Source organism: Rhincodon typus, chromosome 3 (assembly GCF_021869965.1).
Source record: "Rhincodon typus isolate 14 chromosome 3, sRhiTyp1.1, whole genome shotgun sequence".
NCBI classification, from domain to species: Eukaryota; Metazoa; Chordata; class Chondrichthyes; order Orectolobiformes; family Rhincodontidae; genus Rhincodon; species Rhincodon typus.
This window is the reverse complement of record NC_063334.1, coordinates 63,455,422-63,479,863: the sequence shown is the minus strand read 5'-3', so window position 1 is coordinate 63,479,863 and position 24,442 is coordinate 63,455,422. Positions and strand designations below refer to the sequence as shown.

Sequence of the window (24,442 nt, the reverse complement as noted above, 5' to 3'; positions counted from 1 at the left end):
TAATTTGTTCACTATTAGATAAAAAAAACATGTTACTTGTTGATTATAGAGTGAGTGTCAGGAGTTTATTTAATTAAACCACTCCTTTATAACAGATTGGGAATGAGAGGCAGGTTAAACCACATTTCACACTTCTCTTAACAGATCATAGGGTGACGCGAGCCTCTCTGTGTGTTTTGGTTTTAGTTATCAGATGAAGGTCGACCTCTGCTTTTATAACATCTGCCAACCTCTAGCCTTCCAGCATCTCACCTGTGGCTACTGATGATATAAATATCTCAGCAAGGGGCCCAGCAATCACGTCCCTAGCTGCCCATAGGGGACACCTGATCAGGTCCCAGGGATTTATCCACCTTCATACGTTTTAAAATGTCCAGCACCACTTCCTCTGTAATATGGACATTTTCAAGATGTCACTATTTATTTCCCCACATTCTCTATTGTTTGTATCCTTCTCCACAATAAACACTGATGCAAAATACTCATTTAGTATCTCTCCCATCTCCTGCTGTTCCACACATAGGCAGTCTTGCTGATATCTAAGGGGCCCTATTCTCTCCCAAGTTATCCTTTTGTCCTTATCGTATTCGTAGAATCCTTTTTGTTTGTCCTTAACTCTATTTGCCAATGCTATCTTGTGTCCTCTTTTTGCCCTCCTGATTTCCCTCCTAATTATACACTTACTGCATTTACACTCTTCTGGCGATTCACTCGATCTCTGCTGTCTATACCTGACAAATGCTTCCAAATTTTTCCTGATCAAAACCTCAATTTGTCTAGTCATCCAGCATTATCTACACCTACCAGCCTCGCCTGTCACCCTAACAGGAACATACTGTCTCTGGACTCTCGTTATATCGTTTTTGAGGGCGTCCTATTTTCCAGCTGTCCCTTTACCTGCAAACATCTGTCCCTAGTTAACTTTTGAAAGTTCTTGCAGAATGCCATCAAAATTGGCCTTCCTCTAGTTTAGAGCTTTAACTTTTAGATCCAGTCTATCCTTTTCCATCCCCATTTTATAACTAATAGAATTCTGGTCACTGGCCTGAAAGTGCTCCCCCACTGACACCTCAGTCACCTGCCTTGCTTTATTTCCCAAGATCAGGTCAAGTTTCGTGCCTTCTCTAATAGGTACGTCTACATACCAAATCAGAAAATTTTCTTGTACACCCTTAAATTCTTGCCATCGTCTTTGTTGGCTTGTGTACAGGGCTGCTTCAGGTAGCATGATATGTGGTCCCATACACAACAAATGTAAAGCAGTCTCATTATGTACATTCTGTTTGTTTGGATTCCAATCTTTGTTATAAAGGAATATTCGCAGCAACTTTCTCAAAGCATGCTTGGCAGCATAATGAAGGGGAATGTTATGCTGATAAGGCTCTCCATAAGAGGTATTTGGATCCAGGGATTCGTTGAACTGAGAATTGCTCTCATACACCTGATGGGCTAAGGATTCATCGCCATTTATAAGCACGTTGTGAAATTTTGTTGTGGTATTCCCCATACGTTATTGACAATTGTTGGCACTTTTCAGCCTCAGCCACTTGAATTTCTGAGCTCCAAATGCATGCTTCACACGCCTGCACACATTGCCAGACATGATAGCTCAGTGGTTAGCATTGCTGCCTCACAGCACCAGGACCTGGGTTCGATTCTGCCCTCGGGTGACTGTCTGTGTGGAGTTTGCACGTTCTCCCCGTGTCTGCATGGGTTTCCTCCCACAGTCCAAAGATGTGCAGGCTAGGTGGATTGGACATACTAAATTGCCTGTAGGTGTTCAGGGATATGTAGATTAGGTGGGTTATGACGGATGGTTCTGGGATGATCTGAGGGGTGGTGTGGACTTGTTGGGCCAAAGGGCCTGTTTCCACACTAGATTTAAGATCTATAATCTTATTAAATTCCTCTCCATCCAAGCCCTTAACACCGTGGCAGTCCCAATATATGTTTGGAAAGTTAAAATCCCCTACCAAACCACCCTGTTATTCTTACAGATAACTGAAATCTCCTTACAACTTTGCTTCTCAATTTACTGCTGACAATTGGAGGGTTTATAGTACAAGCCTAATAGGTTGATCATCCCTTTCTTATTTCACAGTTCCACCCAAATAACTTAACCAGGTGTATTCCCAGGAATATCCTCCCAAAGTACAGCCGTAATGTTATCCTTAATCAAACTTCTTAGTACTCTGAAACTGTTCTACTACTGCAAATTCTCTGGAAGTGACCAACTGGTTTATACATGCAGCATTCTTTTGGCATGCATCTGTAGCATCTCAATGCTGTAATCTGCTGTCTTCAAGCTTGTGTTCTTGCATTAAGTCAGTGCTATATAAATTTTGTTACTTATGCAGTAGAACAATGCAACAGAGTTTTCCTCATCTGCAAACTTTCAGAATCTACACTATGGCAATGCTGCATGAAATTCTTCCACAAAGTATTTAAGTTCAGTTAACTAGCAAACCTGTATCACATTTAATTCTTTCCAAATTTAAATTATGTTAAATAACAATACTGCATCTCTGCACTGCTTACAGGGATTTTCCAAAATTTTTTAATGATGAACTGGATGATGGTTTCCTGTCTTCTGGAGTGTTTAGCTATCATCTACAGACAAGATGGAGTTTTCCCACTTTGTTCTCAACAGATGTTCTCTGCTTTTCAAGGCCCTAAACATAATATATGTCCCCTTGGAAATGTTTTTAAATAAACTTTTATGGCTACTGCCTTAGTAATACTTCCCTCAAAAATCAGGGTTGAGTGCGCCAATCTTCTATTTAAATTTTCTTTTGTTATGCTCTTCCTTCTTTTAAATTTGCCTTTTAGTCCTCTTTAAACAATAAGCACTGGTGGCAACATCTTTCATCACTTTACTGGTGATTGCAAGTAGACTGATGGAGCAGTAATTGACCAGGTTGGATTTGTCTTAGTTTTTACATACAAGATTTGGCTGAGTTTGGCTGAGCAATTTTCTACATTGACAGGTAGATGACATTGCTTTAGCTGTACTGGAATCCCATGGTTAAAATAGTTTCTTTTAAAGCATAAAACTCATTTGGTCTGGGACAAAGGCATCCACAAGGGAAGGGATCCTTTTAAATTAATCCTGTTGTGGCGACTGGTGGGTGAATATAAAGGTGTATCCAGTAGACTCCTCACCCAGAAGCTTGAAAATCTGTTTATTCCCACTTGGAACCATAATAAATTGGGGGACCTCATCTGGAGAGGGTTGTAATGTCTAGAACAGATCTTTGTATTTTAGGATTGGCTAAGCCATTTCAAAAACTATGGACAAAGATTAATAGAGAGAAGGATTATCAAACTTGATCAAGATTGCAGGTTCAGGTCTTCCCTTCTTTCCCACACCCTTGTTAGCTTTCATAGAATAGAGAAATTGAACATTTTTAATTTGATCTGTAAAGAATATAGTTACTATGCTTTCACATGTCAATTGTGTGTTTTGGTATAAATTTGCTTACTTAAATTTATTCTGCTATGAGCAAGTATAAAATTGTCAATTTTATTAAAATGTTGTTGTGTACATAATTAAGTTATCTATATGCTTCAATATAACTATCATGAGATTGGCTTTACCTGCCCTAGAAAGAAAAAATCCAGCAGAAAAGAATAGTCTGAGTGATGGGAGCAGGGATAACAAGTCCTGAGGGACATAGATAAGGAGAAGTCTTTCCTTTCAGTAGAGGGTTCAGTTTTACGGTAAGAAGCAGGAGATTGAGGGAATTTGTGAAAAAAAAAAACAACTTTCACCCAAAAGAATTGTGGGCATTTGGAGCTCACTGCCTGAAAGTGTGGCGAAGGCAAGAATATTGATGATGTTAAGGAAGTGTTTAGATGATTTGAAATGCCATAGCATACAAAGCTGTGAGCCAAGTGGAATTTGGGATTAGACTAGATGGATGTCTGATGACTGGCTTGAATACAGTGGGCTGAAGGGCCTCTCTCTCCTGTAAGCACCTGGTGAATCTATGTCTCTAATCTGGTTTTGTATCTGCATTGAAAAGAGACAGAATTTTTGTAAACAAACAAACAATTTCTGTTGATAGCTTACAGGTTTATTTATTTATTTATTTATTTTTTTTAAAAGTACCTTTAAAAAATTGACAAGGTTAGAGCATGGTCTGCTCCAATACTCAATGTGACGATAGATGGAGAAAAATGCAGCACTAGTTTAAATGAAAATGGGTCATCAGGGTAGAGGCAGGAGTACTACGCTGTTTGGATCTTTAACTACAGAGAAACAAAATAGTGACACATTTTTAAAAAAGGACCTATGGAAAATATAAAAGGTCATTGCACCATCCCCAGACAATTCTTTTAATGTGTCACAAATGCAGAAGAAAATTCTTGCATATCAACACAGCATAATTAATCACTATCTTAGAAACATATGTTCTTCAAAACAAATAAATCAAAACAAATAAATCAAAACAATCAAAACAGAGGGCACCTATGTTGATCAGTAATTTGCTTAAGTTTAGACACTAGCTCACACCCTTTCAGCCAGTTGTGAATTTGTGGCGAATTCCCAGTCTCATAGGATATTTAGGGGAAAATCCCAGTGGTGCTCTTTAGAGCAGTCATGAAAAAGAAAATAAAATTCAAATGTTTGCATGTTTATGGATGGTGGCAGCATAGTCATAGAATCATAATGGCATTTGACCCATCAAGCCCATGCCAGCTGTATGTAGAGAAATCCAGTCAGTCCCATTCCCCTGTTCTGTTCAAGTCTTGCAGGTTTGTTTTAATTGTCCACCCAATTTCATTTTTAAATCATTGTCTCCTCTTTCATCAACCTGGTAGGCAGCAAGATCCAGATTATTACTATTTGCTATGTAAAGAGTTCTTCCTTACAACCCCTGCTGCTCTTGCCAAAATCCTTAAAGTTATGTCCCCTAGTGTATCTAAGATTAACTAAACAGGAATGTTGTGTTTTTTGACTATTATCTAGACCTTCACAAAAAGAGGGTTTGTGGAGGAACATACTACAGCCTATTTCAAAATGGAAAATAATCAATTTTAAAACTCTGGTTTTGATCAGATGAGAATTAAAAAAAAATTCAATTTACCTGTTTTCACTTCCTATATAGAAGTATCTAAAAAGCAGTGGTACTTGCACTGAACTTGGGCCTTATGACTGTCTACCTTCTCTTGCATTTAAAAAAAAAATTAAAATCCAAGCAGACAATGGCCTTTCTTACTACATGAGCCTCAATTTTATCATGCCTTTTACGTGGCATTTTGTCAAACACCTCCTTGAAATACATGCAGACAACAGCTGTTACATTACACCATCTCTGATTAGTTGAACAAATTCAATTTGATTAGTTACACAACATAGGAGAAACTCAGGCCCCTTTCTTTAAAATTGAAAATGTTTCCCTCTATTACCAATTACTGTCTATTCATTGCTTGAAAAGTAGCCATGGTGAAGACCATAAAGAAATAGGAGAAGCAGACTGTTCGGCCTTGAGCCTGTTCTGCCATTCAATAGAATTGGTGACTGATCCAACATTCCTCATATCCACTTTCCTGTAACCCTTGATTATCCACCTGACCAAGAAGCTATCTATTTCAGCCTCAAATATACACAAGGACTCCTCCCTGCACCAAGGAGTTCCAAAGACACACTGAGAAAAGAAATTTCTCTCATTCTTGAATTGGCATCCTTTATTCTGACACTATGCTCTGTGGTCCTAGACTGTCCCATGTGGAGAAACCTCCTCACAGCATTTACCCTGTCAAACTCTACAAGAATCCTATATTTTCAATGTGATCAACTCTCATTCTCCCAAACTCCAGCGAGTCGAGACTCAATGGGTCTAGCTTTTGCTTATAAGACAGTCCCTCCAAATCAGGGATCATCGTAGTGAACCTTCTTTGAACTACCTCCACTGAAACGATATCTTTCCTTAAATAAAGGGGAGCAAAACTGCTCACAGTAGTCAGAAGTGGTCTTGTCAGCACCTTGTACAGTTGCAGTAAAATTTCACTACTTTTATACTTCAACCCATTTGAAATAAGGGCCAACTTTCCATTAGCCTTCCCGATTGCCTGCTGCACCTATATGCCAGCTCTTAAGGTTTGAAACAAACAAAATGGTGAAGAGGTTTCCTGTTGAATGCTAATAGCAGTTAGTTGTACTACCATACTGAGCCTAACACACAAAGAAGCTTACTCATTGTCTGTGTATAGTGGTGGGACAGTGGGGTCATAAAGGAGAAAGAGGCATTAGGCTCATTCTTGCTAGAAGAACATATAAATGGACTGGGTACTACAAAAACATGCCTTAAGCCATTCAAGCCACAAATTGACCTCAAAAATACCATATGGTCTCCAGAGCACCTTCTCAGGTTAAGGCTCCATGGAATCTCCAACTCTACAGCTTCTTGTTCAGACCTGATAAATCAGGGTCCTAATTATTTTTGCAAATTTTCTGCCACAATTATGGTGGCAATACACAGATAAATTTGAAGTTTTGCATATGAATCTCAAAATGTTAGCACATATACACACATAGTAATGAGGAAGGTAATGGAATGTTGGGTTTTATTGCAAGGAGGAATGGAGCATAAGGTAAAGAAAAACTTACGACAAATGTAAAAGGTATTGATGAGATTACATCAGGGTTCCTGGGTATAGTTTGTCTCCTGACAGTGCGATATATTTCTTTTGGAAGCAGTTCAGAAGGCTGATTCCCGGTATGGAGGGGTTGCCTTAAGAAAGGATGAACCGGTTGGGTCTATACACATTGGAGTTTAGAAAAATGGGAGATGATTTGTCATTAAGATTAATTAGTGCATTCTCCATGACAACACCTCTAACAGTTAGCCATTGGCCAACGAATTAGCACACTTCCCATGCAGTATAAATATTTGTTTTAAGTTCATATTCTTGCAAACTTTCCTGATGAATGCAAAGAACAGGATGGCAAAAAGGGGACATGAGATAGCTTTGGCAAATAGGGCCACAGAGAATACAAAGGGATTCTACAAATACATTCAAGGACAAAAAGGGTAACTGGGCAGAGAATAGGGCTCTTTAAAGATCAGCAAGGCCACCTATATGTGGAACCACAGGAGATGGGGAAAATATCAAACGAGCATTTTGCATCAGTGTTTACCGTGGAGAAGGAAATGGAAGAGAGAAAATGGGGAAGTAAATAGCAACCTTCTGAAAAATGTCCATATTAGAAGTGGTGGTGCTGGGCGTCTTAAAATAAAGTCCCGGGACCTGGTGTATCCTAGAACTCTGGAAAGATAGGGAAGTGATTGCTGGGTCCATTGCTGAGATTTGTATCAATAGTCATAGGTGGTGCCACAAGACTGGAGGTTGTCTGACGTGGTGCCACTATTTAAGAAAGATAGTAAGGAAAAGCCAGGGATCTATAGACTGGTGAGCCTGACATCGGTGGTGGGCAAGTTGTTAGAGGAAATCCTGAGGGACAGGATTTACATGTTCTGAAAAGGTAAGGACTGATTAGGGATAGTCAACATGGCTTTGTGCATGGGAAATAGTGTCTCACTAACTTGATTTTTTGAAGTAATGAAGAGGATTGATGAGGACAAAGTGGTGGACATGATCCATATGGACTTTAATAAGGCATTCAACAAGATTCTGCATGGTAGACTGGTTAGCAATGTTAGATCACATCTAGGCACAACTAACCATTTGGATACAGAACTGGCTCAAAAAGGTAGAAGACAGTGGTGGTGGATGGTTGTTTTCTGGACTGGAAGTCTGTGACCATCAGTGTGCCACAAGGATCGGTGCTGGGTCCACTGCTTTTTGTCATTTACATAAAAAAGTGATTTGATGTGAACATTGGAGCTATGGTTAGTAAGTCTGCAGATGACCAAATTTGGAGGTGTAGTGGAGAGCAAAAGAGGTTACCTCAGAGTGCAATCGGATCTTCATCAGATGGGCCAATAGGCTGAGTGGCAGATGGATTTTAATGGAGATAAATGAGATGCTGCATTTTGGAAGTGCAAAATCAGGACAGGACTTAATAGTAGGTTCCTGGGAGTGTTGCTGAACAAAGACCTTGGAGTGCAAGTTCATTGTTCCTTGAAACTGGAGACACAGGTAGATAGGATAGTGAAGGCAGCATTTGGTATGCTTGCCTTTATTGATCAATGCATTATAGTAGTTGGGAGGTCATGTTGCAGCTGTACTGGACATTGGTTAGGCCACTTTGCAATACTGTGTGCAATTTTAGTCTCATTGCTAAAAAGGATGTTGTGAAACTTGAAAGGGTTCAGAAGTGATTCAAGGATGTTGCCAGGGTTGGAGGGTTTGAGCTATAGGGAGAGGCTGAATAGGCTAGGCCTATTTTCCCTGGAGTGTTGGAAGCTGAGGGGTGATCTTAGAGGTTTATAAAATCATGAGGGGCATGGATCATGTAAATAGCCAAGGTCTCCTCCCTGGGATGGAGTAGTCCAAAACTAGAGAGCATAGATTTAAAGAGGGGGAAAAAGATTTAGCAGCAACCAAAGGGACAACTTTTTCATGCAGAGGGTAGAGGGTAGAGTGTAGAGTGTGGAATGAGTTCAGTGGTCCAGGCTGGTACAGCTACAACATTTAAAAGGCATCTGGATGGGTACGTGAATAGGAAAGGTTCAGAGGGATTATGGGCCAAATATTGGCAAATGGGACTAGATTAATTTAGGATATCTGGTTGGCATGAACCATCAGATACACAGGGACACTACTTGCAGGTTTCCCTCCAAGCCACTCACCAGCCTGACCAAACATTCTTCCTTTAAAAGGTCACTGGGTCAAAATCCTGGAACCTCAAGTGACATTACAGGTCTACCTACAGCACATGGACTGTATTAATTCTAGGTGGAAGCTCACCACTTTTGACTAAGGGCAGTCAATTTTGGCTCAGCCAATAACACCCATGTCTCCCATGAGACTAAAACACCAATTCATCCTCAATTGTGAAGAGCTAATCCATCATACAATGACTTTTAGTCAAGTCATTCCAGGTGGAACAGAATTGGTCCTGTACCTGAAACTAAACTAAAAACAAAGCTTTGAATACCCAGAAAAACTTAGATAATTTGTAGTGTGCAAGTCACAGCAGTTGCAGAAAAGTCAGTATCTGTTTCCTCAAGAATTTAGAGTATTGAATATTTTAAAGGCTCCCAAAATCTAGAGCAACCCACCACAAATAAAAAAGCATCTTCACGGCACCCAGAGATAGCCTTATGGCTAAGGAGGCCCTTCAGCCCATTCTGCAGAAGTCATCAAGCACCACCTCCAGTCTTATTTTCCACCAAAAGTTAGACAAGATAATTTCCCCTGCCCCAGCTTGTAAAACTGCTCAAAATTCACATTTGTGGAGAGCAGAGGGTGTATTGTCATTTGGGTGAAATAATTCTATTTTAACCCACAATTTATTATAGGGAAGCACAACCCACATGCAAGTTGCCTACTAAGCCACTAATCATCCTGAGTTGGAAATACAATTGCCATTCCTTCACTGTCACAGAGTCAAAATTCTGGAATTCCCTTCCAAACAGGATTGTAGGTCAATCTTAAGCAAGTGGATGCAACCATTCAAAAAGGAGGCAGCTCACTACCACCTCCTTCAGGGCAGCTAGGGATGGGCAATTAACACTGGCCAGCCAGCAACACCTACATCTCATGAACAAATCAAGTCCTCAAACCACATGCTAATAGTCTTAAACCACATCTAACTTTCTAAAACACTGATTAAGGACAGGAAAGGAATTTGTAGGTTTCAGTTTAGCTTTCCCTTGTTCCCAACACCATTGAATATTGGCTTGCTACAGGTCACTAATGCAAGCTTCAATGATATTGTAAGTGGTTTAATGTTATGAAAGCAGTGAAAACTAATACTCTAGTTTCATTTACACAAAATACACTGCAATTTTCCACAATATTAACAAATATTCCATTGGTTATACAAAATGACCTTTGAATGCATATATCTGGAATTTATGAACTGAATGCCTTTTAAAAAGTGATCAAAAATACTGAGTTGGAAATGGATGCAGACATCACTATCCCAACAGGTTGGCCAACTTTCATGACCCTGATGTTGAAAGTTAAACTTACCCATGAGCCGATAAACCAGTCAGCCTCCTAAAGTGTGTCCATCTATTTGGATTTACACCCAAGAATAATTATCAAACATGTTCACAACAACATGCTGCAGATACAGCCTATAATTGCCTGTTTGAACAAACAGACAAAAGGTACATTAATTTTCATTTTAAACAGCTGTTTTGTAGAGAAAGTGGGTTAGACTTAAGACTAGAGAAGTTTGCTCATCTTGAAAGATTGAGGGGTCGTAAACATTAGAAATAACTTAATATTCACTGCTGCAAATGGTCCACAAAAATCACCGACTGATCAGTTTAAGACCTCAGATACCCAAGAGATTAAAACGGTATGCTCTATATTCTTTGTACTAGACAGTGAGTGAAGAGCCAAATGATTGCATGAAGGCCTTATTTGAAGTCAGTTATTTTCCCCTCAATATTAGCAGATTAAGCCTTTAATTCCAATTACAGGAAGACATTTAACTCAATGAGGATAGATGTTACCTCATGTTAAGAGCACAAAACCATTACTCTGACCAACCAAAGGTCAACAGCAGCCAGTTCACTCCCTTCTCACTTGGTTGAGGCACAATGAGGACAATGCAAAATTAAATGGAAACACTGAAAAGATGTTTGGAAGAGAAAACAGGTATAGGTACATGGGCCACCCATGTGTTATACAACTCCTTAATGAAAGTGGAAAAGAAACCAACAGAAGTTATTCTGTACATATTTATTTACATCCAATTTCGCATAAATGCAGATGAGCATGATATGCATTACATAAATATAAATACTTCTGTACAAATTGCGTACCCAAGATTAAAAATTAAAAAGGCATACTGTAGTTTGTCAACAAAACTTAAGCTGTGTATAGTATTTGAATATGCCGAGTTATTGCAAGGATGAACAGTAATTGAAGTCACAGCCTGTTAAAATTGTTAAGATTTGATCACGCTACATGTTAAATTGTACTGGATTTAAAATGCAACTAATTTGTACACCACAGATCTAATAACAGATGTAAAAGTACAATAGCTTCAATTCAGCATACTGTCATTTCTACAGTTCAACATTTTACACTGCTAAGGACATGCAGTCCATGCAATAAGGCAATGTTATACTCTTAACACTGTAGAATATATAGCCCAGTTATAATGCACTGTAGTCATGGTGGGATTGGGTGATGATAGGTGTGCTATCAGCAGACAAATATACTTCTTAAACAATTGTCATTAAGTGGTGCACAGCCTGTCAAGTTAACTTAAACTGTGTGCTCTGCCCAAGCAGTTAACAGGCAAAGGGGTCAAGAAAAAAAAAAATAACTGGGCACCACATGCAGTCAAACAAGCCATGCAAGGCTCTCTCCTCCCAGGTTTATGATAGGAGGCTACCAAACTATGAAAATTGGCATTCTATTACGCTTGCCACATGGTTTCAAATGTGTAATGAGACTCACCAACAGATGCAGTATAATTGGGACATTACCAATTAGTTACTTAGATACAGTTTTATTCATTCACATCTGTTAAAAGCATGTGCAACTTCTGTAAACAGCCTGCATGTATCATATTGATCTACATAGTTAGTGTACATATGCTTAAATAAATGAAGGCAGAGTTACTGTTCTAGGAGAAAGAGGCTCAGATTCATTGGCCTTGACAACATTCTGTATTATTCAGACTCCCATAATTAAATACTCTGAAAATGTTTACAGGCTGATTGTGTTCTAGTAGAGGAAAGGAAAATTGTTTTCTAATTAAAGTTTAAAAACATAACTTGGAAAGCCTTCCCTATTTGCACAGGTTTTCCCTGAATAACACCAGCATGAAAGTCATTAACCTACAAAACTGAGCCCATGTATGCCGAGATGAAGGCAGCTCCAAGGCTCCAATGGAATTGGCTACGCACCTTAAAAATCCAAGTTATTCAAATATACGAACTATCATATCTTTGAATCTATGTAATTTGACAGACTATTCTAGAAGTCATCCAAAGACTGAAGTCTGCTTAGGCACTAGAAACATGTTAACAAACAAGTTTTTGGTTGGTCATTTTACTTAATTAAAAGCACTACAACACATTGTCTTAAGCTAGCTTGGCACATGAACCACTACTAGCGATCTCCATTTAACCAGCTCATTCTGTTCATTTTGTAGGTCAATGGTTTCACTTGTTGTGATTAGTACTGTGTGCTCAATTGCATCTAGTAATGTCCAGCCACCTTACAATTAGGAACTAGGGTTAAAGCACAATTGGAGAACAGACAAGGATTAAAACAGCCCATGCATCTGCTCTATGAGGATCCCAAAATAGATCAGGGGATAAAGAATAAATGCAGTCTTTGATAGTTACTGTCCTTTTCAATTGCCTGTTTAAATCCTCTGAATTTTCTCAGCCACAATAATAGGGTTCTCTTTCCTGATTTTCATTGCTGCTTCTGCCTTGTAATCATAAGGGCAATTGTGTTTATCTGAGTAACGATGAAGTCCGCAGAACAAGTTCCCACATCGACAGTCAAAACCTGCATGTAAAAGTGAAATTAAGTAGCTTAAATTCAATTACCAAGTGGCCTTATTTAAAAAAAAAACACTGCATCTTAACCCACAGTGAAGAACCTAGCTTTTAAAAAGTTGAGCAACAAGTTTGAGAATTCATAAATCAAGCTTTTCCTTCCAATTTGTCTTTTTATCTATTTTGGCATAATAGATGAAAAGGGCTAGGGATGTCAAAGTGGCCATCATTTACTAATATGGATTGAGTTATGGTTGGAGGATTTGGCAACAACTAAGCCAGTTGTGGATGAACTAAAATTTGTTTTTTTTACCTAGGATCTTTGACAGGACAAACTGACCACAGGGTGGAAAGTGATAAGGATATCAAAAACAACTTAAGTAGAAGGGGTATGAAACAAAGCAGAAACCATATCAGAATGAGGGAGGGAAAGGAAGATATGGTCTTGCATAGTAAAAGGAGAAAAATGGGAATTATCATAGTAATGATTGAAGTTGCTAAGCTAAAACCTCTACATATTCATTCATTTTCCATCTTAAATTTATCCATGAGCAAGTTATGATCTAAAAGATTTTAATAAAAATTGAAATTGGTAAAGATGAGTCACTGCTTGATGCCAATACCAAGAAAAAAGTCAGTTATAAAGGGTGTAATAGCAGAAAATAGAAATACATAATCAAGCAGATTAGATAAGTGGGAACTTGTAACATTTAAGTAGCCTTATTTCAAGTGCATTAAAAGTATAGCTAACCATTAGAAGACTGTTAAATACCATTCAAGATAGCTACCTGCAGCTAATGCAGTATCAAAGGGATCAGAGCTGGGATCACAATTATTTATAATACATTAGTGACTTGATGAATGAAGTGAATGTATAGGTAGTTCTGCTTATAACATGTTTTACTAACATGAATTGGCTGTAACATGACTGATGAATAATGGACATTGTTTGGATAACAAACTTTCTGCTGTACAGGTATAGCATTTCACTCAATGTGATGTTCTACAGCACAAAGTCACATGAGAACTCAACTATCGCATTATAGGAGAACTCACCTGTAAGACCAACTTTTTTCCTGCACTGAAAACACCTGTTCTTCTTTGGACGGGGTACCTCTGGTGATTTGTCTTCACTCCCTGATGTACTAGCTGGTGCAGGTAGGGCAGATGGCTGTGCTACAATTAAACACAAGTAGGTAATTCACATTACAATGTTGTCATAGACATCAAATAATGAATTTCTGTTTTAGTCTAAACTGTTACCCTAGTTTGTTATCTATATTTGCACAAGGAAAATTCAGAATCTAATTGATGTCACATCATTTGTTACTCAAGGCAAAGCATTATAAAGATAAGGTACAAAACACTGGGTACAAACAGCAGTCATGTGGGTACACAGCATTTTCCTAGCAACATTAAAGTTAGAATGCCAGCAATCCAGCCCAACAAAAGAAATGTATCTATATAGTTTCTTTAGCAGAAATTCTTAACTAATAGAACATTGAAAGCAGAGGTGAGCAAATACTTAGCTAGTGATAAAAGCTTAAAAGCACTTTTAAAATAGGTGGGCAGAAGCTATAAGAATTCAAAAAAATGTGACATTAGGAATCTAGGCCAGCAAGGACAGAAGAATAAGGAACAAAGCATACGGAGCACTTAAATCCTTGAAATTAAGATAGTGAATTATAAAATGATTCGCTGCCATCAGTAAAATGTTAGAGTATAAAAGAGCCAACCAATCAACTCGTGCCCAATTATGTAGCCCTTTAATTTGAAAGGTCAATCCATTTTCAGATCCCTACATGATCTCAACTCTCCCCAAACTGATGTTACACCATTTCAAAAACAAAGTTATTTCTACCTTGGGCCATACAGTACATCATGTTTTGTTAGAACCTCTTCAAGCAAAGCAGTTAATAAATTGTTTCAAGATGTTTATTAAAAATGGTACCTGGCTCTGCCACCTCAACTTCTGCCTGTTTTTCTTCTCTGGAAATACTCATTTCAGTCATCTGCTGTGTCACAGGCAAGGTTGATCCTGACATGCTTCTGCCAAATAGAAAAATATAATCAGGATAATTAGTTTTGCAATAAAAAGTCTCAATTACTATTAGTATTACTCAAAAATAAGGAATTTTCTATTGATCTGACATTTTTATCCATGTTATTTGTCAAAAGATTATCCAATTTTATTATTTTAAACTTTGTATCTTGAGACTGAAACTGTATATCTACATTTACAAGGCACACAAATCTGACTTTGAAGATGTCTCAATTTTGAGACCAAGTGGTGATTATGATAAGCACTGGTTCTGTAAGGATTAGTGGAACATGAATTAATTCTGCAGGATTGACCTTAGTACAGTTAAAACAATGCATGGAACCTCCAAGTTGAAATACTGTACTTTAAAGTGACTGAAGACTTACTGGCAAATGAGTTGTTAAATTTTAAGGAAGAAATGAATAATTTACTTGGCAAACTACTGAAGTGAGGGGAGCCCCTTCCAGGGCATTTGCAGGGGTGGATGAACAGGGGCTGCAGGTCACTTGTGTCCTCCATGTTCCTGACTGCCTTGTGGCTACTGTCTGTTATCTTAGGGCTCATGGCAGTGGGGCAGCTGCTGGATTTTGTCAGAGACTGTCAGAGATGGATAGCTGCTCTAATATGATGGATAGAAGTAGTGATTCTCTTGTGTTCCACTGACTGCAACTTTAGGACTGTGCCATTCTAGGCACTACCTCGAGTGGATGTCAAGCTGATGCTAAAACAAAATTACACTGCTGGTGACCTTTCATACCTTCATCAGCTCATTATCCAGTCAGAATCTCCTGCATGTTACTACTATCCAAATAAACCACAGTGGAGTCTTGAATGCCCTAATTCAGCTAGCTTCCACATTTCCAGGTGGTGCATGCCATCCCTCAATTTAATGTATGACAATCACCCTTGCTTCATTTGTACATTTTAAATTTGTCCTTTTTACAGGTGGAAAACAGCTTCACCTTGTGTACTGTCCAGCAAACCAAATAGGATGACTTAAACTCCCTATAAATTCATTAGTTTGTTTTGAAATTCATGTTGTAACATTGACAGGGAAAACAGAATTGACAGCAGGGTGGGTCACTGCTTTTAACCTCTCATGATTGATCTCCAAAGCCATTTCACATGTTGCAAGGTTCCTGAAGAATATTACACAGGAACTTGCCTACAACTAACATTCTGTAGTACAAGCTTGAATTTCACTTAAGGTTTTAAAAATTGCAAGAAGCATTGGATTTCCATGATGATCTGTGAACACTTCCAAAACAGGGCATGACTTATGTAAAATTGAAATGGAATCTCTGGTACAGCAATCCGTTCTATTCAGTTAATGATATTGCCTGCTTGATCTTATCAGATATTATATCCCTAAACCTGGAACATTAGGCTTAAAAAAATATTGCATCCAACTGAGCTATTATAGCCCCATACACTTAATGTACAAGTGATGTTGACCAAGCATAGGTAAAATATGGAGTTGGATGTTTACATGATCTGCAATATCATTTGAGTCTTCCTTAAATGATAACCAAACAGGCAAGCACTTGCAGTGTCATTCAGACTTACTGTGTTTTGACAGTTACATTGATGGAGGCTCCTTCAGATTTAAAGCTCTCCGTTCGCTGGATGTGAGCAAAGTCAGAGTTGGAACTGTTGGAATTACCAGCTGTACCTAAAGAATGAAAACACATTAGTAGCTGTCTGCCATTTCTTGTTGACAGTAAAACAAAAAGCTATCCATGAGAAGACTGGCAGGGGTCAGGTATGAACACATCTTGTTTAATGAAACTGGGATAGGTCACATGTAAACATGCTAGCTATGAGTCACATACACCAAACGACAGTGAAAAATAACAGTTTAAGATCAGGTTTTGCAACAATTGGATGCAATACTCAGAACAAATAGAATGAAAATAAACTCCAGACAGGGCACAGCAAATTGCAGAAGTCTGTCTAGACCTCCTTTAGGACAGTTGTCTCTTCACTTGCCTTATCACTCCTTCCTTCTATCACAGGAGATTTTTTTCATCTGCTTTTTGCTTGCTTTAAAGCTGTTACACTTTAATCCATTCCTAGTTCAGATCAATCAATCTGAAGCATAGACTTCGCTACCCCCTAACTGGTGTATCTATGGAACTTTTTCACCACAAATTTTTAACATTATAAAAGTGATTATTTTAGCACAATTGCTCCAGCAATAATTCTCCTGCCTCCAGTTTCAAGCATAAAGCACTGAACCAGCTAAGTTCTTAGGATGTCACTTAGTATATTAGATGCACCAGGGAATCAAAATAATTGAACACAAACTGTCTAGCTAAATTTTATCAATAGCTACTTCATGTTCAGGGCTTACTTTTAGTTTCAATTAAAATATTAGGTCTGTCACATTAAAAGTTTGCAGCAAAACATTAGTTTCAGGAAAGGATTCTACTTTGATCTGCCATTATATGCCAACTGCTACATTGGAGAATGCCAGTTACCAACTTGTAAGTTGGTAATTATACAAAGAAATGCTAAAGATTTTTCATTGGAAACAAACAAGACTTTCATGTAGAAATATTGCTAGTTTCACTCAACCTAGAAATTAACAAGTGTTTTAATGCTTGGTGGTAATTTGAAATAGCTCATTTGAAGAGAGAACAAGTTATGCTCCCAGTTGTATAAGGAGCTCAGAGCAGATGACCAAAAGCCTGGCAAGGATTGTTGTTCTTGTAGCATAGATGAAAAAAGGAGATACAGGGGGTTTTTTCTTTAAAAACCCACAACTTCCACCTAAAGTCAGTAATCGGAGGCTAACAATTTATGGTAACCAGCAGAAGACCAGGAAGTCAATAGAAAAAGCTTCATGCAATGTTGGATTAGGGTTTAGAATGTACTTTGATAGGACATTAGGTGTAGATTCAACAATAGCTTTCAAGATAAAAATTTTGAAAGCAAGGCTGCAGAGATAAAGTGTACAAGCGTTTATTAAACTAATCATTCTTTGATGAACCAACAGACCTGGTAAAACTGAACTGCCTCCTTTACCATTCTATTACGACGCATAGCCGGAACACCCATTTAAAGAGTACTTAAAGAACAATCTCTTCAGAAACTTGATGGACAGAGAATGATATTTAAAAGCTGCTAATTCCTCAGTTTTGGATTTGATTACATGGTGCAAAGTTTCTGTGCCTTAACAGCTGACACCAAATTGCTTGCATATTTGTTTTGCAATTTTTCAAAGTCATAATCCAATTCCTTATTTCTAATACTTTCTCAATCTATTTTGGTAGCTAGAAACAGTATTCAGGTCAATTTGGAACAGCAACTGTAATTGGAGCTGCAAGAATAACTTACTCTTCACAAGGTAAGGTGGTGTCTAGGAGCATATGCAAAAAAATTTAAATCCTACCTATTGGACTCATACGGCCACCATTTTGCTGTCTTTGTAGGTGTTCCTTGTAGCACACTGAACACATTCCATTTGTCCTGGGATTTCCATAAAATCCACACCCAGTTGAGCACAGCATAGGCACTTGCGTTTGATTTGTTTCTTGAGCCATATTGGTGTACTGCAGGTACAAAGACAGACATTATTGAATAGTGTTGGCAAAACCTTGGTATTATTCATGGATGTGGTAAAGTTCAAAGGAACTTTAAACAATTACGCACAGCAAGGGAATCTAAAATAGCCATGTAATAAAATGATCTAAAATGCTTCATTATGATGCATTACCATTCACAGACAACAGTAGAATATTGCATTCTCATTGGAGTGTACAAGTTGCAAATAGATTTCATCACTATTAAATGGTCAATGGAAAGAATTTTCACATGAACTGGTACTTCAGAAAGTCTGTTCAAAGAAAACCTTAAAAATTTACTAAAAACTAGTTTAGAAAACTCTTCATTCCTCTTAATCCCAAGAAACCACTAACTATCCATAACCTCCTGTTAATCCAAACCTTCAAAGAGATCTTTCAACACTTACACATTCCACCCCACTTCCAACTTCTCACTGAAAAGCTTTACCTTAATCTGCACCTATTTTCAAAACTATCTAAAACAGTCCTTTCAAATCAGATTGTCGCATGGCAGAACTACACTACATTCAGTTGTACAGCACAGGAACAGACTATTCAGTCCAACTGACCAACGCCAACCAGATATGGTAAGTTAATCTAGACCTGTTTGCCAGCATTTAGCAATATTTATCCAAACCTTTCCTATTCATGTACTCATCCAAACACCTTTCAAGTGTTGTAATTGTACCAGCCTCCATTTCCTTTGGTAGATCATTCCATATATGCACCACTTTGGAAGAAGTTACCCTTCAGGCCCCTTTTAAATCTTTTCCCCCCCGCCTCTTACCTTAAAATCTATACCCTCCAGTTTTGGCGTCCCCAACTGTGCAGGCAAAACCTTGGCTATTCACCCTACCTATGCCCCTCACGATTTTATAAACTTCTACAAGGTTACCCCTCAGCCTCTGATGCGCCACAGAAAATAAGCCCAAGCCTATTCAGTTGCTCCTTATAACTCAAACCTTCTAAAACCCTGGCAACATCCTTGTAAATCTTTTTTGAACCCTTTCAAGTTTAAGAATTACACATCCAACATAAAATTCTGGTTAGGCCCAAATTACAGTATTTTACCCTGGAAAATGAAGTCTGAGCTGGCATAAAAAGGACAGATTTACTAGAATTGTTCCCTGGAGCCATTAAGTTATGTTGGAAAGGCTGGAGCAAAAGCTGTAGGAGTAGGCCTCAAGCCTGCTCTATTCAGTAAGAATAACCAAGTTGTTTGTGACTTGAACTCAATCCCATTGAGCCCCTCCATAACCCTCACCTTCCTGGAGTATCAAGGAATATAATACAGCCTTGAACATGTTCAATGATCCAGCCTTCACTGCTTTCTGGGAGAGATTCAAACCACAAATCCTCAAAAAGAAAATCTCTCTCCCCTTAATGGAGGACCCCTAATGGCTCAGCTGGGTCTCTACCTATTATGGGATAATCCAGAAAGTGATGTTGTACAAGTTACCCTGCTAGGCTGTACAAGAAAAGCACTCCATTAACTGATAATGTAAAGAATAGAGATGATTTAAAATTTTAGGCAAGAAATGAAAGCAAGTGATAATGTGGAAACATTTCACAAAGTGGATGGGCAGTTGAAGGAAGTCAATCTTCAAGACTTATAGGGATCAAGATTAGGGGATTGATTTCATTCTTTGGAGCCAGCATGGATTTGATGAGATACAGTCTCTCATGTCACGTCCAACTCCAAAATTGCTTCATGAACCACACTAACCCAATTCTATACACTTGAGCCTTGACTGCCAGACAAGTCTAAATACATGTGATCTTGGAAGCTAAGCAGACTCAGGCCTGGTTAGTACTTAAGTGGGAGACCACCTGGGAGTATGAAATGTTGGGTAGTATCCCTACCTTTGGGCCCAGAGGCTTATGTTCAAATCCCACCTGTTCCAGAGGTTGGTAAGAACATCTGAACAGGCTGGTGTTAATAAAAACATTCCTAATCAATGCCCTTAGATGCACCTCCTCACTTGGCTGACTGCATTCATAGGGTTGCTGTACCTAGTCAAGAATAGTGTATCTCCCAAAATGACTTCCTATTTGATCCTTGCACCAGGAAGCCCAGAAGGAGCCATCCTTGGACCCCCATTTCTCTTCTTGTTCTCTCAACAAGAAAGGAGCAGGAAGTGTCAAGTTGCATTCATACACCAAGCTCTACCACAGCTTCACTAACCCTGCAACTTCCTTGTTAATCTACTCAATATATCCCCAGCTCTGGCAGCGTTAATTCCCTTAAAATTTGAGGACGGCTTCAAGGGCACTGGGGTTTGGGGAGGGAAGAAACAAAAACATGCAACTGCTACTGATGCAATGTCCTTCCCTAGCCATTGTCTTTAGATTAATAAGCACAAGTTGCTTTAGTGCTGCACTGGACCCTGGGCTGAAATTCTCAAAGCACCACCAGCCCAGCATGAACATCTTTATCCTATTGCAACCAGCTGGCTAAAACCCTGATCCAAGCTCTTACCACTGACTACTTGGATGCTATGTTCACCAGCTACCACACTCCAGAAAGCATCAGTATCCCAAGTTACATCAAGTTTTGTTGTTAAGCCACTGAATTTCCAATTGCTGCTGAGACCCAAAGTCTCCCATTTATATCCAGTTTGCTCTATTAGCTTGTGCATGCCATTTTTAAAACCCTTCCAGCCCCACAAAAAGGAAAAAAATCCTTATGCAAGATATTATAGTATTGCACTGATTGTGACAAATTGTATTTTAACATGGCACCATAGCTAGGAGTAATTTTATTTGTACAAGGCATTACTGCTGCACCAAATCAGATTTACAGCAAGTTTTTAAAAAGTAAAAAAACTTTTTGCAGTTTGATTTCCACATGTAACTTCTCTATCCAAGTCTTAATTTCTCAATTCAGAAAAGTCTGATCATACAAGTTATGACCTAGTAAAAACAAAAGTTCAGTATTTAGCTGACTGCCTCATCCACAGTTCTCCAGATTATGTTAACTTAGATCTTGTGTACAAAATGAGCATTAGTCAAATAATTTTCCAGGAGGGCAGAAAGGCCTTAGGTTTGACATGAGGGAAGAGGAATCTTAATTACCTTTATTTTCAAGGTTTAAGTTTGTGATGATCTTGTCAAGAACCAACCTTAATTAGTTGGTGTCTCAAACCACAGAAGTTTGCTTCACTACGCTATCTACTTAAGTAGAGACAGAAAACCCAGTGATTCAACAGCTGTCAATTTTTCATCATCGTGTGCCATCTCTTTCCCAGATTGTTTGATTGGGGAGATTCTAGTTGCCTCTAAAGTAAATATATGGTGCAAAGCTCATTTAGTGTTCATTTCTAAACTGGCTAGGCACCAGATCAGTATTGTCACTCAATATCCAGACAAAAATCCTAAAAACGGTACCTCATTGTCACTAAGATGAATGACATCAACCATGGGCTTAAAACTGTGCTAATGCAGATGCACCATGACGACAGTATGTTCTTTAGTACAATCCCTTATCAAGTAGTGACTCAGTGCATAAACCCATGTCCAAAAATACTTGAGGCATGCATCTGTATACCAAGTAGTAGGTCATATGACTAGCGAGCAAAACAAGTTCAGCAATCTTCTGCTTGTTAGGACACACCCATTTTAGTAGTAACTGGCTACCGTTGAGTCAGTTAGCAGTTTGCATTTATAAACAGGAACACATCAGGCACAAGAGGGATATCAACCTGACTGTATACAAAAGTAAATACATACATCACGGACCTTTCATTCTACAAAGACCATCGCGGTTATCAAAATCATTAGTTCTTCACTCATTGCGTAGCACTAGATACAAAGATTAGTTTAATAACTGCATGGTGGCATCGTTTCCTCACATAGCAAAAGGTGAGTTTAAATATCTTTAAATAGATACCAACTAAAATTTTCCTCAGGAAGATCACAAGGATCAAAGCATTCAATTTTGACCATCACAAGGCTGCAATGTGACTAATCAGGGACACAAACAGCTATGGAAAACAGGTGCTATTCGTATAGCCGCGTTATTAGAGGGGACTAATTCTCTCTCCTTCCACGCACTAAAGTGCACTCATGTTACATCTCTCTACACAATTAACTTTTTGCCACTGGGCCTCTGCCTCGAATACAAGAAAACCCTAATATTGTTCAAATCTGAAGTGAAATACTGGACTCGAAATTTTACCGCGTTCGCTCTTCACAGAAGCTGCCGGACCCAAGCGTCCGGTTTGTTTCAGGTTGCCAATATTCGCGGTAGCTTGCCTTAATTGCCACCTACTTCTAAATCGCAGACAATAGATTTTTATTTAAAAAAGAAAAACAGCCGAATGTGCAGGTTAAGGTTATTCTCAAGACTCATCGTCTACTGACGCTAAAGAAAGTAGCACAATAATATTTAATGGGCAGGGGAGCGTATTTCCTAGTCGATGACGGGATTTTGTGGTGCTCAGCAGAGCAGCTTTATTGCCCAACTGGTCGGATGACGAACGTTATTGAGAACGGAAACAAGCCAGGGCGAGACACCGAGTAAATCACAGGCTACTCCACGGCTCTCTGTGTGTGTCCCTTCTCATCCCACATCGAATCCAAACTGTCACCATCCTCAAGGGAAGGAGGAAAATTATTTCCAACTCCACTCGAACCTCGGTTTAAAAAGTGAATAATTAAACAAAACTGAAGGCCACAAACGGCCTGAGGAGTCCCAGAGGGAGAGGGGACAGAGCCCGCACCTCCCTTACACGGGCTGGGGGAACTACTGGAGCACCCGGGCCTCTCCAGTCCCTTCGCGGCCAGCCGGAGCCCTCACTCCGGCGGCAGGCCAGAGACAAGGAGCGCTTACGTTGCCGAAGCTCACGCTCGGTGCCCCCGGGCCTTCCTCTGCTCATCCCTCTCTCACACCGGGGCCTTACCGTCTGCTCCACCTCGGTATATCCCTCAGCTCGACCCTCTCACTCACTCCGAACCCGTGTATCCCGGAGCCCGGAAGCTCGCGTTCTTTTTCTCTTGCGCGTGAGGAGCCTGACATCACAAAGAGGCCCTCTCGTGCTGGGCTCTGATTGGTCGCTGCGCGTGAGGATCCGCCTCCCTACCCCCGAAACCCCCATTCCCGGTAGAGCAGGTGTCCCCGCGAAAGCACACGTGTGTGCCCGCCCTGGTAATGTCTCTGTTTGTTTTGCTTTGTTTACTTAAGATGTTTGGCTTTAGTTTTAAAATTAGCAGGCTTTAGCCTTCAGCTGTCACCCCTCTTCCACTGCACTCTTGTGCTCACCACTTCATTATCTCCTCGGAGGTCTACCACCTGACTGCTCATGAATCTTAACCTTGTTCACAGGCTCCCCAAACAAGTCATATGCTCCCGCTCATCAGATGCTGTCCCATTTCAGTTTGAAAATTGGAGTAAACACTCTGCTGTTGGGCCCACTGCCATTGCTGGCTTCGGATAAATGGTTGCTTCATCATTTACTTCCCTGAAGTGTGCATACACCTCTCAAAAACATTTGATCAAATGCTGACAATCCACTTTTAAGAACGGGGCGAGTTCACGCCCTGATATCATTTCGATAGATCACGGCTAATATGTTCCTTAATATCAGTTACCTGTCTTGATTTTGTAACATTAAATATCTTTGCCGAATAAAATTGATAATACTCTTTTAGGGGACCACTGACAGAGGTTAGGAGTAACAGACGCTCCCCTGCCAATGTACACACATAGGAGGGTTTCTCGTTTTCCAAAAATTGTTCGAATTTATTGTTGACACAGGGCAACGTTAGATATTCTTTTGAAATCATGGAAGAAGGCAACCACCATTATAACTATGCATGATTGACATGAACTTCCCCTGCCATTTCTCCCTAGCACACAATGCATTCAGGAACACAAATAAGGACATCAGGTGAAAAGAAATTTCATTATCCAGAGCTTTAGAAGAAACCTTGCAATTTTGTACTTGAGTGTAATTACACACACACAGAAAGTTCTGTGTGTTTTCATCACAATGGTTTGGATCTACCATTAGTGTTAGTAATCTAACCATGTTTTATCATCTTTTCATAACCATGGTTTTTTTTTCATATTATGAGTGAACCATTGTGTGATTTGACTGTAATTTGGTTTAAATCAATTTAGCTCTTGGAATTTATTTTCTCCATTCTCTGAGAAGCAGAACTCTGAAGATTTCCAGAATGCAAATGCAAAATCTCAGCAACCTGATGTATTAATTGTACTCATGGTT

General features: G+C 39.2%; 1 protein-coding gene across 1 annotated transcript; it reads right to left on the bottom strand.

The window, feature by feature from the left end:
• Nucleotides 1–10,812: 10,812 nt before the first annotated feature.
• Nucleotides 10,813–23,230, bottom strand: LOC109927364 (AN1-type zinc finger protein 5). Its single transcript, XM_048621071.1, has 6 exons — nt 23,117–23,230; nt 18,044–18,203; nt 16,216–16,321; nt 14,560–14,657; nt 13,665–13,784; nt 10,813–12,618 (listed from the first exon to the last, which is right to left on the bottom strand). Exons 2-6 carry the CDS (start codon nt 18,192–18,194, stop codon nt 12,470–12,472), a joined length of 624 nt encoding a protein of 207 aa, XP_048477028.1. The 5' UTR covers nt 18,195–18,203; nt 23,117–23,230; the 3' UTR covers nt 10,813–12,469.
• Between the last annotated feature and the right edge of the window lie 1,212 nt (nt 23,231–24,442).

Bases quoted from the DNA above. Each gene is read 5' to 3' on its own strand.
- LOC109927364 (XM_048621071.1), bottom strand. From the start codon at position 18,194: ATGGCTCAAGAAACAAATCAAACGCAAGTGCCTATGCTGTGCTCAACT. The intron at 14,658-16,215 runs GTAAGTCTGAAT...TCTATTTGGCAG, and splicing joins AATGTAACTGTCAAAACACA to AAGCATGTCAGGATCAACCT. The intron at 12,619-13,664 runs GTGAGTTCTCCT...TTTTACATGCAG, and splicing joins GAAAAAAGTTGGTCTTACAG to GTTTTGACTGTCGATGTGGG.